Raw genomic sequence first — 16,276 nt, 5'->3', positions numbered from 1 at the left:
TTGAGATTGAGTTACTCTGTCGCCAGACTGGAGTGCAGTGGTAAGATCTCGGCTCACTGCAACCTTCGCTTCTGGGTTCAAGTGATTCTTGTGCCTCAGCCCTTCAAGTAACTGGTTCTACAGGTGTGCGCCACCATGCCTGGCTAATTTTTGTATTTTTAGTAGAGATGAGGTTTCACCATGTTGGCCAGGCTGGTCTTGAACTCCTGGTCTCAAGTGAGCACCTTGGCTTCCCAAACTGCTGAGATAAATGCAGCATATTTTAAAGCCATTTCATTATTTAATCCTATGTATTTCCTCTCTGATCTAAATAGGCATGAAGACTAGGGTACTGCTTACTAATTGGGGTGAGAATAGCAGGTGTTTTTATGGAAGAAGTATTTTTCATGAGCCGCTTCTTCAAAGAGAAATGCAGTTGCCCATTTAAATAAGTTTAGCCCTAGAATTTAGTGAGTTACCCACTGAGGCACAAAACAGGCTTTTGGGGACAGCACGTTGGGAACTTTGCCATATAGTTGGTCTCCAAGGGGGCATGCAATCATCCATCTCCCACATGTCACCCAGGTGTACCCTTGGCACAGTAAATCCTTGGAGACCAGCATCAGAATTAAATAGATACACCTCACTAAGCAGCAGCAGGTACAGAAAGACCCGGCAAAGGACCAGCGAGGTAATTTCATAGGAAGTGCTATTTGGGAGGCAGGCAGATAGAGAAAAGTGATTGCTCTGCCTTTTTCAAAAGACCTTGAAATGAAGCTGTCTTTAACCTGTGTGTTTCCTTTGTTAGGATTTTATCTCCTTCGGCTCTGGGGAGCCCCCAGCCAGTGAGTACCACTCCTTTGTGCTTTATCATAACAACAGTCCCAGGTGGTCTGAACTGCTGAAACTTCCCATTCCCGTGGACAAATTCCGGGGCGCACACATCCGCTTCGAGTTTCGGCATTGTTCCAGTAAGTGTTTCGTGGCACTGGCTACCTGTCTCTATCGTGCTGGAGTAGCCTACTGACTGAGCTGTCATGAAGATGTGCGCTGATCTTAAATTGATTACTTTTATAAAAATCAGTTTGTCCCATTCTAGAAAGATTAGCCAGAAAGGGGAGGCACAGCCTAAAAAACTAAACTGCTTCTGGTGATCTCAGGCAACCCTAACCATTCTGGGGTCCCCAGGAGCTGATCCAGCTCTCACACAGATCGGGGAAACCTGCTAGGACTTTTCGTGGCATGTGAAGCCACTGGGAAAGCCATTGGTCAGCTGAGATCATGTCTGATTTGTGTGTATCTGCATCACTGTACTCTCTCAGACAGTATTCAGATGAGAATCAAATAATGTCAGCTGGAAAAAGACTTAGATGTAACATGAAGTAACTGCCTCATTTTATAGATTTTTTTTTTTTTGGAGACAGAGTCTCACTCTGTCACCCAGGCCAGAGTGCAGTGGCATGATCTCAGCTCTCTGCAACCTCTGCCTCCCAGGTTCAAGCAATTCTCCTGTCTCAGCCTCCTGAGTAGCTGGGACTATAGGCGCCTCGCTAATTTTTATTATTATTATTATTTTTGAGACGGAGTTTCACTCTTTTGCCCAGGCTGGAGTGCAATGGCATGATCTCAGCTCACTGCAACTTCTGCCTCCCAGGCTCAAGTGATTCTCCTGCCTCAGCCTCCCAAGTAGCTGGGATTACAGGCATGTGCCATCATGTCTAGCTAATTTTTTTTTTTTTTTAATATTAGTAGAGATGGGGTTTTACCACGTTGGCCAGGTTGGTCTTGAACTCCTGATCTCAGGTGATCCACCCGCCTCAGGCTCCCAAGTGTTGAGATTACAGGCGTAAGCCACTGCACCCGGCCTTATTTTCTAGATTTAAACAACCAAAGACGTAGAACTGTTACAGGGCTTGCCCACATGGGCCTTGCTATCCATAAGGTTATCATTTCTTAATGTTTCTGTTTCATTTCTTTTGCACTCATTACCACTTTCTCAAGCCCCATCTGTCTCTCCCACTACCCGAGTCCAGGAATCCTCTGATATTCCCTGTGTCCCTGAGGGTATCTTAGCACTGCCAGTGTACATTGTAACCAAAGAAGGTTCTGGTGAATCTTGCTTCGGGAACAGTATAACAAACGAGAGATGCAGGAGAATCATATTTTTGAAGAAGCAGCAGGCTCCTTTCCAGTCTGGAAGGAATAGGGGCCATGCCAAAAGATTTGTGGTGACTTCACCTAAGTGATGTTGTAATTTATCCAAGGTTCAGGCAGAGAAGAGGACTTTTATCTGTTGCTGGAACTACGGCATATTTCAGAATTCACTCAAGGAGCTTCATAAATTATGCTTTTGCAGATGTTTCTGAATGCAGGAAGAGAGCTATCAGGGTCTTAAAAGTCTTCCAAATTCCAAGAAAAGGTTTATGCAAAGGACTTGAAGTAGAAAAATGTAAATGACTTGGAATGATGCCCTACTATTTCTTCCATCAATCTTTGTTATAAATTCTCACTTGGGCCTAATATGAGCTTTGAGCTTTAAGGTAAGAAAAAGATAGAGAAAAGTAAAGTTGAAATAGTGAGGAAAGAGAGAAAGAGCATTTGGAGATAATTATTCTAATTCAGAACTTAGAAATAAAGGCTATTTTCAGTAAAATCTGTTAGATCTCTGCCTTCTTGTCCCTGTACTTCAAAAATTGCTTATAGGTTTTTTCTTTTAATCTTCATAATTAAATCTCAGAAGAAACAGCAAAGTACAAAGAAGAAGGAAAAAATCTTGGTAATACCACAAACTACAAATAACAAATGCAATCATTTTATAAAGTGGGCTTCCAAATATTTCTGTATGTACATATATTTACTCAAAAACATCAGTTATTCATGAAATAAATATTTATTGAACACCCACTATATGCCAAGCACTTGGTACTGGAGACACATCACTGAGCACAAGAAAATCACCCCTCTCACAGAGCTTTCATTCCAGACAGGGAAGACAGATAGTAGCTGGGAAACTAAGTGCATAATATATCAGATAGCAAGTGAAGAAGTGCAGTGAAGAAGACTTAAATTGCAGCTAAGGAGTAGAAAGTGATGGTACTGTGTTGCTATTTTACATGGGGCAGTCAGGGAAGACCTCTCTTATAAGGACATGTGTTGACAACAAACTGAAAGAAGTGGAGGCCTGAGCCATTGAGACCATTCTGTCTGGGGAAACAATATTCCAGGCAGAGAGGACCGTACAAAAGGCTTGAGGTTGAAACATGGTTGGCATTTTCAAGGAATCGCAAGAGCCCAGGGAGGTAACAGAGGTGCCACATCTTATATAGTCTTTTATTTCATGATGAGGACTGTGCATTTTCTTTGAATTGAGAAGAACCACTAGAGGATTTGGAGTGAAGATAAGTCTGACTACTGTATGTATAACAGATTATAGGTAGTCTGGTTGGGAACAGAAAGACCAGTTGGGAAGCTTTTTTTAGTCTTCCAAGTAAGAGATTTAAAGTGTTATGCATTTTGATGGTGGTTCAATTCTTTTTTACAGAATATTAACAGATTGGATATGAAAGAAGGAGAGAAGTCAGGGCTGACCCAAAGATGTTGGCCTGGTCATTTAATTAAGTGGGGAAGGCAACAGGAAGAATCTGTTTGGGGAACAAAAATCAAACATTGCGTTTTAGACATATTAAATCAGAAATGTCTGTTAGACACTCAAGATGTCAGGTAGGCAGTTAAGTGACATCCAGGTTGGAAACTTGGGAATGAGAACATTCTCCCACCCTGGGCAATTTCAAGCTTCCAACATGACGTCATAGAATGTAGAATTGGGGAGAGATGTGCGCACTCAGCTCTTGTGGGCCTGTATGATGCAGCTCCAACACATCACTAATTTTGATGATTTCTAAAGCCTGAGACTGATTGGGTTCCTAGGTAGTAAGTTTAGATAGCAAAGGGGAATCCAAGGATGGGTCTCTGGGGTACTCATCATATTTAGAGCTGGGAGAATGAGAAGGAGGCATTAAATGACATTAAGAAGAACTATCTAGTAGGTTGAAAGCCAATCCAGAAAGAAGAGAATCCAGGAGCTAAATGAAGGCAGTTTTTCAAGAGAGAATTGATCACACGTGTCAGGTACCAGTGGTAGATCAAATAAGATGAGGACAAATAATTTGATTTGGCATCATGGAACTCATTTTACCTGCCAAGTGGCTTCAGTGAATCTGTGGTGATAAACATGAGTTAAAGAATGAGGAGGGGAATAAGAGGGAGCAATGGGTATAGACATAACTTTTGATAAGTTTTGCTATAAAGGATACAAGAGTTATGGTCGTGCATAGGAAGACTCAGTATCATCAAGATGTCAGTTCTTCTTAAATGGACCTATAGATTCAAGTTCCAATACTATCATATATGTGGAAATCTCTTCCTAGAGATCTTTGGTGCGATTTTTGCTTGACTTTTTAAAAAACATCAATTCTTTTTCCATTTTCTCTTTGGGGTTGAAATTAATGATTTTAAAAGAAAGTCCTTTGCTATAATCACATTTTCAGGGATGTCCTCATATTAGGGGCCAGCACCAGCCAGACAAAATTACGGTTTCCTGTGTGAGGCCCCACTTCCCTGTGGTTAAATGCCTGGAGCAATTATAAGGGAATGCTGTGTTGCTAAACCTCTTGTCTGATCTTCAGGATCATCATACCTCACTCCTCCAACCCAGATCTCACTGCAACCCAAAGTTGAACTTTTCGGTTCAAGTGTAATGTTCCACTCATGAAAGAGTAACCATCCAGTCCTTAACAGGCTGCTGGCCCTGGAGAACTCCTTTCTGCTCGTCAAAGTACAAGGGGAGACTCAGGCCACCAAACAAGGTTACACCTTTACCTTCTCCATTTTTTGAGGGGAAAAAATAAAAAAGCTTGCTAGAAAGAACTGGAATGGCACTTAAGAGATCCTAGCATCTGTGACCTCAATTTCTTTATCTATAAATAATTGCTAATGATTCTTGGCATTTCGAGCTATTGTAATTCTTAATTAGGCATCTGAAAACCTCATCGCCTCATTTCCTGCTTCCAGGGTAGTGAGCCCTTATTAAACTATAAGTTTAATATTCATATTGTCTTTCAACATGCCTAACTTACTACAAGGAGGTAACTGTCCTAGGACTTAACTTTACTTCCATATGTGGAAATAGGGAAAGAAGTTCTGTCATAGACCAGGGTTTCCTTTCCTTGGATAGAGCTTAGAAATTCCTTTTCCATGGATAGTAATCAAAACAAAGCATTTCATTTTCATTCATTCACTTGTTCATTCATATATTCATTGAGCACCAACTGTGCTCCTAGCAGTCTTTGAGACTATAAAATAAAACAGATAAGACCCCTGCCCTCAATGATACATAGAGACAAAAAGAAGAAACAGGCAACCCACAGATTTTGTAAGAACAATTTCAAATAGTAACTCCCATAAGGAAAATTAGGCAAGAAATGTAAGTTTCAGATAAGCGGGCAGAAAGAGGGTTATTAGAGGGTAGCTGCTTTAGATAGGAGACCTGTCAGAAAAGCTGTGCTCCACTGTGTAGTGGGAACTGTTGTGTATGGGTTGTATTTCTCAGTGATCATGCTTCTTGACAAGCTATGTACCTGAACATAGATACACTTAAATAAGCAAGTAATTTTGCTTTTTACAGCAAAGGAGAAAGGAGAGAAGAAGCTGTTTGGGTTCTCTTTTGTCCCTCTGATGCAAGAAGATGGTAGGACTCTTCCAGATGGCACTCATGAGCTCATCGTGCACAAGGTAACATCAGTCAGCTGGTGGCGATAGGCAGTAACACGTAGTGCAGAAATAGCACCTCACTATCTTATCATCATTTTGAAAAGAGACAAAAATGACTGAAAAGAATACTCTTTTGTAAGATTGCTCTCAGAGAGAATTTCTTTTTGAAAGTGTTGTTTCTATATTCTGTTATATTCTAGAATGTATTTTAGAGTTGATTTTTTTTTCATTCTAATTTAGGGGTAGATATGTGGGTAAATCTGTATATTGTTCTTTAAGTTCCTTCCATTGCTGTGATAGGATTAAGTAAACCTTACAAATAACTTTTTAAATACTACAGTATGCACTTTGTTATCTAGGTCTGTATATCCCCAGAAGTCAATTTGGCAAGGTCAGCATCACTCTTTTTCTTGTCTGCTATTGTTACTAAGCAGGCAGAGAAGTGGCTGTATTTTATCATGACAACTTTAGCGATTCTTGTAAATCAAGAATTATCATAAAAACAAAATTGGAACTAAGTGTACTGTAGTAGGCAACAAAAAGAAAGCCTGCAAAAGAAGAACCCCTTGTAATTGTCTGAGAATACTAGTAATAATGAACTATAGGATTAAAAATGTATTTTTAAGTGCACAGGCAATTTTCTCCAAAATATTCCTCCTTTGCATTTCTGCATTTCTGTAACTGTGTGATAGCCGGGCCTTATCAACTCTCACCTATGATAACTGGTCCTGCCGTCCTGGGCCTTGTCTCCCTCTAGCCCAGACATTAGGGTCATTGATCTAAGGAGTACATCCAGCCATGTCACTCCCCAGTTTAAGACCCTTTCAAAAGCTTCTTGCTGAGAGAATAAATTTCAGGCATCTCAGGGCATGCCAGCCTTCTACCTCCCTACTGCCTCACTCCTCACCACCTCCAGCCTCTTGATGCTGCAGCCACATTCAGCAGTTTCTAGTTCCTCATCCTCTGCTGCTGGCCCTTTCTGCTCTTCCCTGCCCTTGTGGCTCCTGGAGTCAGACTTGCCCTGCGTCTCCCTCTGAATATCTTCTGCTCATCCCCAGAGGCTCATCTGCACCACAACCTCCCTCAGGAACTGTCGCCTGCTTCCTGGCCCAACTCCCTGTATTCTCAGCTGGCCAACTGCCCTTCCTTGAGCTCCCTGGTATCCGCACACATCTCTTACCATTGCTCTCATCATACTGTCCCAGAACTATCTGTCGCTCACTCAGCTTACCCTGTTAGAATTATGAGCCCCTTGAGATCAACAGGTATGTAGAGGGATTCGACATGTGATAGATATGCAATGAAGATTATTGAATGAATAAGAGATTACAAGCAAAATCTTTCTTTGGATTGCTAACTAAATGAGAGGCAATATATAACACACCTGGTATATTCTATTTTTATAGAATGTGTATTTCAGTGTCTATTTCTTTAATCATTCATTTTCTTATTATTTGTTCAACATGTTTATTGACCACAAACTACAGCCAGGCACTGTTCTAGGTGCTGGGGAAATGGTGGCAAACAAAACAGCCAAATCCTTCTGTTTCTGGCATTTACATTCTCTCTTCATAAAGTAATCTAAAGGAGCTAACAAAGTGAACAATGTTGAAATAGAAAGAAACAAAAATATTTTAAACCATAGTAACCAGAAAAGCAAGCAGAGGAATAAATGTACTAGACTTCAGGGATGATCTATTTATCTCACCTTTAGGTCCGAGGCTCCCCGATAAGATACATAATATGACAGGTAATGTCTTGAGCTTCGATTTTCAAAAACATAAATGGTACTTCATATAAATGACTTTGTAACATTAACTTTTAGCTCAGAAAAGGTAGGGCTGAGATAATTAAGATGAGGCTCCCAGTTTCCTAATAATATATAAGACAATGAATCACTTCTCCATAACATATCACATCTGGACCCTCTCACCTTTGGGTCTAGGGTGCTTCTTTGGCAGTGCTCGTTTTCCAGTTAAGTCCTCGTTGACTTCTCTTCATGAGTGTGAACCATACCAAGATTCTCAGTTCCTGATTAGACATGCATATGCTTAAGATGCCAGAGGACAGGTAGCAGAGCTCGCTTCTCCATGTGAACAAATGTTCACAAACAGTTATGTTTGTTTCACAAACAGGTGGGGGTCAAACAGATATTGATTCCTAGACAGAGGCCTCCAGGTGCCTGTTGTCAGGGCCAAAAACGTCTCTCCAAAATAGGACTTGGGCTCAGTTGAAGCTCATGCACAAAGATTGACTTAGTATTGAGAATCCTAATCCGTAACGGGAAATTTATTTGAGCATGAAAAATGTGTCCTCAACCACAAGGGAAACTCAGTATGGTGTGTGTAGGCTGTCTAATTTGGGGCAGTCCTACATTGTACAGATCCATTAGGAAGCATACGCTCCACAGAAAAACCCCCAAGTAGCTGAGTTTTCTTATGAATAGGCTTATTTAATGATTCTTATTTACAGAGTTGTGAAATACTTGCCAAGTATAACAACTTGCATTTTTCTTTCTCATACTGCTGAGCCAATATGTTCAGTTTCAGCTTATGGCCACTTGTAGTTTCTGATTGTGAAACCATATTACTAGCATAATATATAGGCTTCTGCCATGGCAGAAAGGCACACAGCCTGCTGATCATTGCAGCCTTGAATTAATTATTTAAACAGAAATATGGGGAGAAAAAGTATATTCGTGTATTTAAAATTATTAGCTAAAAATATAGTCCATTTAATAAGCGGTGTTGAGATAAATAAAATGGGTATTAGGGGAAGTGGGGAAGAACTAAATGCCTACCTTCCTCTTATGTGAAAACGCATTCCAGGTTGAATGTTAGAAATAAAACTGACCAGGTGTGGTAGCTCATGTCAGTATTCCTAGCACTTTGGGAAGCCGAGGTGGGTGGATCTCCTGAAGTCAGGAGTTCAAGACCAGCTTGGCCAACATGGTGAAACCCCATCTGTACTAAAAATACAAAACTAGCCAGGAGTGATGGCACATGCCTGTAATCCCAGCTACTTGGGAGGCTGAGGCAGGAGAATCGCTTGAACCCAGGAGGAGGAGGCTGAGGCAGGAGAATCGCTTGAACCCAGGAGGAGGAGGCTGCAGTGAGCCGAGATCATGCCATTGTGCTCCAGCCTGGGCAACAAGAGTGAAACTCCATCTCAAAAAAGAAAAAAAAAGAAATAAAACTGTGTGAGCCTTAAAAATATGGGTGAACATTTTATAACCTACAGGTGAAAAGGGCCTTTCTAAGGATGTCTCAAATGTTAGAAATCAAATTTAAAAGTAGAGTAAATTTGGCTACATAAAATTTAAGATATTTATTGGATAAAATACTCATAATCTAGGCTGAAAACACATTACAAACTGAAATGTAGTTGCAAAACAACTTGTAAAAAGTTGCTTTATAAACCCATAAGTAAGCCGGGCGCGGTGGCTCAAGCCTGTAATCCCAGCACTTTGGGAGGCCGAGGCGGGTGGATCACGAGGTCAAGAGATCGAGACCATCCTGGTCAACATGGTGAAACCCCGTCTCTACTAAAAATACAAAAAATCAGCTGGGCATGGTGGCGCGTGCTGTAATCCCAGCTACTCAGGAGGCTGAGGCAGGAGAATTGCCTGAACCCGGGAGACGGAGGTTGCGGTGAGCTGAGATCGCGCCATTGCACTCCAGCCTGGGTAACAAGAGCGAAACTCCGTCTCAAAAAAAATAAAAATAAAAATAAACCCATAAGTAACCCTTATAAAGGGTTACCATTCCTAATTGACCAAAGTTATCACAAATCAGAAAGAAAAGGAAAAATTGTTAAATGCTACCAACAGGCTATTTAAAAATAATAAATGCAAATGTATAAAATAAAAGCATGAATAAGTAAAGGAATGTGTTTAAGTTAAAAAATTCAAAACCTTTTTGCCTATCAGATTGGGAGAGATTTTTAAAGCTCAGAATTGGAGAGCAAGGTTAAGGGAAACAATCTCATGCATTTATAGAAGAAATATGAACAGTATTGTGTTTCTGGAGGGCAGCTTGGCCATACATAGATAAATTTTAAATGTGTATATCCTTAGATTCAGCCGTCCCACACATCTTGGTATTTTTGGGGAGAAGATAATAAGACAAGGTAAGCAAAGATCATTCAAGGATGATCATTGCAGATTGCTGAAAACATGGAAAACATGGAAATAATTTAAATTGCCAGTAACATAGATCTGATTAAATTTAGTTATACCCATGCAGTGAATGAAATACTATATATGTGCAGAAATCATGCTTAGAAGATAATTTTAGATGCATAAAAAAGTGCTTACTAATAACACTTTATACATGCATATATTTGGTATAATACCATTTTTATAAAATTGTTTGACTGCATGTTCTTAAGTATATATGTGCATAGAGAGATGCTTGGAATGATATCCTAAAATATTGATAATGACTTTTTATTTTCAACATTGCTTAAATATCTTGTTAGTGGACAAGTGTTACTTTATAATATTAATAATGTTTTTTTTTTCATTTTGACCAAACAAAAATAGGAAGAGACAGAAATTCAGACTTAGCCTTGTTTTATACTTTTTAATTCTGGACTTTTATGTAACTAAGGACCACTTTTCTGTCATATAATCTTACCAGTAATGTGTGCGGTGAGGTTTTGAAGGAATGTCAATTGTCTTGGATTTTTATAAACCATATTCTGTGTCATTCATTGACGGATGGTGTCCATTATGTCAAAGGTTGATGACAGATGAAAAAAATGCCTTTAAAATGTGTCTTTAAATCTGTCTTGGACATATGATACAGAGAATAGCTCTGGTGTTTGGTAGAGTGTTGGTGAAAACCTACTTGCTTTTCATGTAAAGTATTAGTTTAAAAGACTAATCCTGCAGTGAGCAAAGAAGAAATCTGCTGTGTTGAAGGCTGCTAGTATCCTATTTGGCCTTAAATTTGTGAGATAGTCTTTGTAGCAATGACTGGACTTCATTCCTGAATGTGCTCTAAGGAAACCGTTCTTACAGAGCTGTTACGGTACATACTTTTTCAAGGACCTGGACTCACTCTTTAGGGCAGGGTCTAAGGAATCCTAAGGGAAAAGACCCCATTTAAAGGTCATTTTCAACGTTACTTGATTGATTACGTATTTGGAGTGGTTTCCAATGGAAATAAACTCTGAAATCTATAAAAATCTGCATATCATAGCTCTAGGAGGGTAAGTAAAATAACGTAATAAGTCATCATTAGAGATTTCGTCCTTCCAGAGCCCCCATTATAGCCCTCAGGACATCAGTAATATCCCCAATTGGCTCACATATAAGTCACACTTCCCTTTGGAATTGCTAACTTGCTAATAACCGTATTTAATCTGAAGTTTTGGTATTTCATTCTGTTAGAATTCTTGTCTTCCTTAACTTTGTAGGGATGTATTTGGCTATCCTTCTTTAGCTACTTGCCAGAAAGCAAGTTAAGAAAAAAGAATGAAGCAAAAAGTTAAGAAAAGAGAATGAAGCTAAAATATAAAGCAAGAAAGAATAAGCAGGAGCAAATTTGTTTTTCAGAAGTCCAATCTCTTAAGGAGAGTGATATGAGGATCCAAAAGAGGGGCCTAGGAAGACAGTAACTATGTGCTCAAGTTCCCATTCATTCCGACTCACTCTAGTGGAGGAGCTTTAGTCACTGGAAGTACGTTCTGAAACACCCGCTGGTCCAGTAAGAGAATAGTAATAATACCATCTGCTTTGGAGAAATTGGGATTTTGTAAATTTGTCACTGTTGATTGTCAAGCACCACCACGGCTGAAGTAGCCTGACTCAACCAAGCTAGTGTTTTGCCTAGTAGAGAATCTACTTCCTATAGCGGGATTTATTGGCTTCCTAATCCAAGGCATTTGAGCAGGAAAAGAGCCAGGTACAAAGTCAGCCAAACAGAAGATGATGCTGTTTCCTAGTTGGAGACGGATTAATTTATTATGATGACATAGACAGTAAAAGCCTATTGTGGATTAACTTATTTTACCTTTGTTACCTAAAAGTTTGTCCATAAACTTTTGTGGCCCATATTTTTCTCTACACATTTTTAGGTTCTTATACTATATCCTAGTCCTTAACTTGGTCCATAGTAGTCCAGCACACCCATTTCATTTGTCACTACCTATGAGATGGACTTCTCAAATGCAGGTAGTAACTACTGTTCTCTGCTTATCTCAAACGTCAGTGTAGCCTTTTCCTATAGTATGTTTGCATTCATAAGTAAAATGAAAAGATGAAGGGAATCTGAACATTCAGATAGACTGGTGGGTTTGCAATGTAGCCTGCTGCCCACAGAACTCCACATGCTCCCCCAACTCTCCTAAAACAGACTCCCCTATAACCATAGTCAATAAATCTTAGACAAGCCAGAAACATATCTGTCCTCCCTAGGCTTGGATGTAGAAGAATTGACCACTTGACTGATATTTCATTCATTACACACTGTGAGAGAAATTTAAAAACAAACGCCTGCAAGTTTACAAAGTAAATAGCCTGGTAAGTTTAGTATAAAAGCATATCAAGCTGAAGACATAAGCTGAACAGCAGGGAAAAAAGGCTAAGACATCTTAACAGGTAGACTTGGTCCTAGCACTTAGCACTATTTAAGTAACCTGCAGACAGCCCCTTCAGTGCTAATCAATTCATACCGCTACATCTTCAATCCTCCCAGAATGTTCCGCCTTAAGTGAAACCTGACTTTTGTCTGCTGAGAGGGCTTCCTATAGTAGCCGCTGGAATTGAGAGCCCCTCTTCTTAAGCCGGGTGTCTAGTGTCTAGTGGTCAGCTGTCTGCAAATAGCTGAATGCCTTCCAGAGATGCTGTTTCTCCACCCTCGTGTGAAGAGCTCCCCTAGCCTCTATAAGGCTCATCCCATACAGTGCTACAATTTTCCATGTGTCCTAGTTACTGTCTTCCACCAACTGTATTTTGAGGGCCAGGGAGGAAGCAGCGGGGAGGATGGAGTGGTGTGGTGAGTGGCTCTTTAGTTTCCCACAATGAGCCTAGTTCCTAGTTCAGATTCTTCTCCTTCTGGTTGACTGTCCAATTTCCTGTCCTTTGTTTTCTTGGCCACTTCAACTCTAGCCACCTTCATTTGCCTTCTACTTTATTATGGCCACACTGTAGGCTGTGTTGCCTCTCTACATATCAGAATCTCCCATTGATTAGGTAGATAGGTAGATGGGTGGATGAATGGATGAAATCATCCAGGACCACTTCATATCAAAAATCATAAAGTCCCAACATTCTGACCACAGCCTTTCAACCTTCTGATTTTCTAACTATGCCTATTTTTCAGTCTTTTTCTCCTCCAGTAGATCCCTCTGACTATGTTCTTCCCAATCTTATCTAAGGTATCTCTTAATCCTTAGTTCTACTGTGCCTGCATAGGAAACAAAATAGTCCTGAATCAATCTGTCAGCGTTGTTATAGATTAGCATCTGCCTGGGTATAGATGTGGGTCCATCAACATTGCAGGCAAACTAATAAGCTCCTCCCACAGTCCCCGCAAGAGCTATTTAGAAGAGCTTACCATTCTCCCTACCCCACCACTTCCAAGCTACTTAACAGAGAAAACAGATGCCATCAGACAGGAACTTCCTTAACTTCTTGTGCTCTCTTCTTACCACCAACAATCTTATCTGCATCCTTCCTTTCCTTCCTGCTTCCTATCTCAGGGGATGGGGCAGGATTCCATCCCTTCAAGACTAATTCTTCCACCTGCTTCCTTCAGGATCTCCCTCCCTCCTGACTCTTCTGGGACCCTGCCCCTCCTAATGTCCTCTCTCTTCCTCCTGCATCTCTTCTGGCAGTATTCACACTGATTATAAACATGTTCCAGCCTTTTTTAAAAAACATAAATTTTTTAAAATAGTCACCATGTTCCTTCTTCCCTTCCCATCATGACAGGCGGCCTGTGTGAGAGTCTGTCTTCCCTCACTGCCTCTGCTTCCTCACATCCTCATTGCTCAACTGAAGTTTCTCTCCTTTAGGTCACTGGTGCCTACTCAAGGGATAAAGCCACTAGACATTTTAAAGACCTTTCCATACTTGACTGCCCTATAGCATCAAGCACTATTAATAACGCTTCTTGAAAATCCCACACTCCTTGGCCTGACAATGTGCTCCTGAGTTTCATCCTTCTCCCTCTTTTAGGACTCATCTGTCTTCATAGATACCTTAAATGTTGATGTTACCAGGGGTTTAGCCCTTGGCTACCCCCTGTCTTATACTTGCTAGATCCATCTCCTCCATTTGGGCAGATAAGCTATGTTGTTAACTGCCAAGTATGTTTCTCTAGTGCAAAACTTTTGCCAGCCTCCATCTTCAATTGGCCTTCCCAAAGATGCCGCACACTCAGCATGTCCAAAACTGAACATTTTATCTTGTTTCCATCCACTCCTGCCATGAAGAGAAACCTTGTCACGGGCTTCTCTTGTCACACTTACCCACCATGTCTAAATAGTCAGTTGCACAACTGGTCAGTTCCACCTCCTCAATAATACTTTAACCCAAGGAATCTAAAGCAGAGATGAATATTAGAACCACCTGAGGTTTTTCTTATGTAAGAGATTTGGGGATAATCCCTAGGCTGTTTTGTATTGAAAAATTTCACGCTCCAGCCATACTTAACTGTATAGTTGTCTCAATATGCCTGTACTTTTTATAGCGGTTAAAGATATTTTAAATGTATAGAAGAGTTACAAAAATAGTACAGGAAATTCCCATATAACCTTCATCCAGCTTCTCCTTATGTTAACCTCTTATATAAGCTAGAGCATATTTATCAAAACGAAATTAATCTTCTATACAATACTGTTAACACAGAGTTTATTTGGATTTCACAATAGGTTTTCCACAAATGTCATTTTTCTGTTCCAGGATCCATTCCAAGATCCTATATTGCATTGAATTGTCATGTCCCCATGGTCTCATACATGTGCTTTTATTCCCCGGTGCCTTTAAGTATATTGCTTCTTCCCTCCCTCGATTTTTCCTGTCTTGCCTGCTTGGCAACCCTGTTATTCTTTACAACTGAGGTCAGATCATTCCCTTTCCACAAGGTCTTCCTTCCTTCCCCAGCAGAACTGGTATCTAGTGGTCTTTATCCCAGTGTTGTAATCGGTATTAACAGGTAAGTGTGGAGATCAGACATGCAGTGCCCTCAAGGGCAGAGACTGTTCATTTCCTTGTGACATTCCTAATGCCAAGCTGAAGGACTGAAACATATTAGGAAGTTAATAAATGTTTAATAATGACATTAAGGATGACTAGTCATTTTGAAAAAGTTCCTAAAAGAAAGGTATTTTCCTCCAAAAACTATTTAAATCTGGTTTTTATTAACTGGTAATACAGAGTTTCAACTGGATTGTCTACCATAATGTATTTTTAAATTTTAATTATCTACTTTTCACAAGTTACTGATCCCTTAATTTGATTAATAATTCCATGAATTCCTGTGTCAGTTTTTAAATTAATAAATTGTAGATGTGGATCTCTCAATCATATATCTTTTTATCTTTTCTTTTAATCTCAAAGGTATCAATCTCAATCATATATCTTGCATAACTGCAAATATCACGTTTCTGGAACACTGTCCAGGACTGACCACTGACATTTTCTTTCACATATCCAAGACAGTAGTCAAAAAGTAGCCTAGAACATAATGTGGTATTCACTGCTGTACCAACTGATTTTTATTCTGGAGAAAGAAATAGACTGTGAGCCAAACTATATAATCTTAAAGATGAGACTACTGCTACTGCTACAAAGCCTGCATTTTAATAATTCTGTAAGAGCCTGGGAAGCACATCTCTCTGGTCAGATCTGATTTCAGACCATCTCTCTCCTCTCTAATGTGTAAATTATCTCCATACCATTTTAAGATAACTTGCACAGATTCCAACACAGCAAATGCAGGGAACTATCCTTCACTATGAATGATGACATCATTTTGTTCCTTCAGTCCAATAGCAGCTTCAAGAAACCGTGGTCACATTGCCTTGTTTCCCCTGGAAAAAAAAAAAAAAAAAAACGGCTTCATTAATTCTTCCCTCATCCAATTGCCAGCGTACATCTGCCATAACACTGGTAACACTTGAGCTGTGCTTGTGTCTTCCACAAGAAAACAAGTTCTCTAGTAGAGAGGACAGTGTCTTGTTACTCTCATATCCACATTGCCTTGTTCCATGCCCTCACTGGGTTTGGTAGAAAAAAATATTCTCTATGCAAAAGCCTAAACTGGTTTACAAGTATTCCCTACAATGCAGATGATCCATACTTGACCACCCTATCCAGGTTAGAGGTATAGCTGGATTTACCATGATAGTGAAGCCATCTCTCAATTACATGCAGTGGAAGAATCTCACATCTGCAGCTTGGTGCTGTTGAACCTGTATTGCTCAGATTTTTAGGCATTCAAGCACCCAACCTCTACTCTGTTGCATTTAATATTTTCAGTTAAAGCACAGGCAGTGACAAACTATACTTTTCCAGCCT

General features: G+C 40.0%; 1 protein-coding gene across 1 annotated transcript in view; it reads left to right on the top strand.

Moving 5' to 3' along the window:
• DOCK4 (dedicator of cytokinesis 4) overlaps positions 1–16,276 on the top strand; it is a 402,523-nt gene that overhangs the window by 309,034 nt on the left and 77,213 nt on the right. Inside the window, exons 15-16 of the mRNA XM_017535020.2 lie at positions 788–950; positions 5,663–5,769. Of these exons, the coding sequence (XP_017390509.1) occupies positions 788–950; positions 5,663–5,769 (270 nt within the window). The remainder of the gene's footprint in view (positions 1–787; positions 951–5,662; positions 5,770–16,276) is intronic.

Source organism: Cebus imitator, unplaced genomic scaffold (assembly GCF_001604975.1).
Source record: "Cebus imitator isolate Cc_AM_T3 unplaced genomic scaffold, Cebus_imitator-1.0 Scaffold90, whole genome shotgun sequence".
In the NCBI taxonomy this organism is placed as follows: Eukaryota; Metazoa; Chordata; class Mammalia; order Primates; family Cebidae; genus Cebus; species Cebus imitator.
This window is presented reverse-complemented; position numbering and strand designations above follow the sequence as displayed.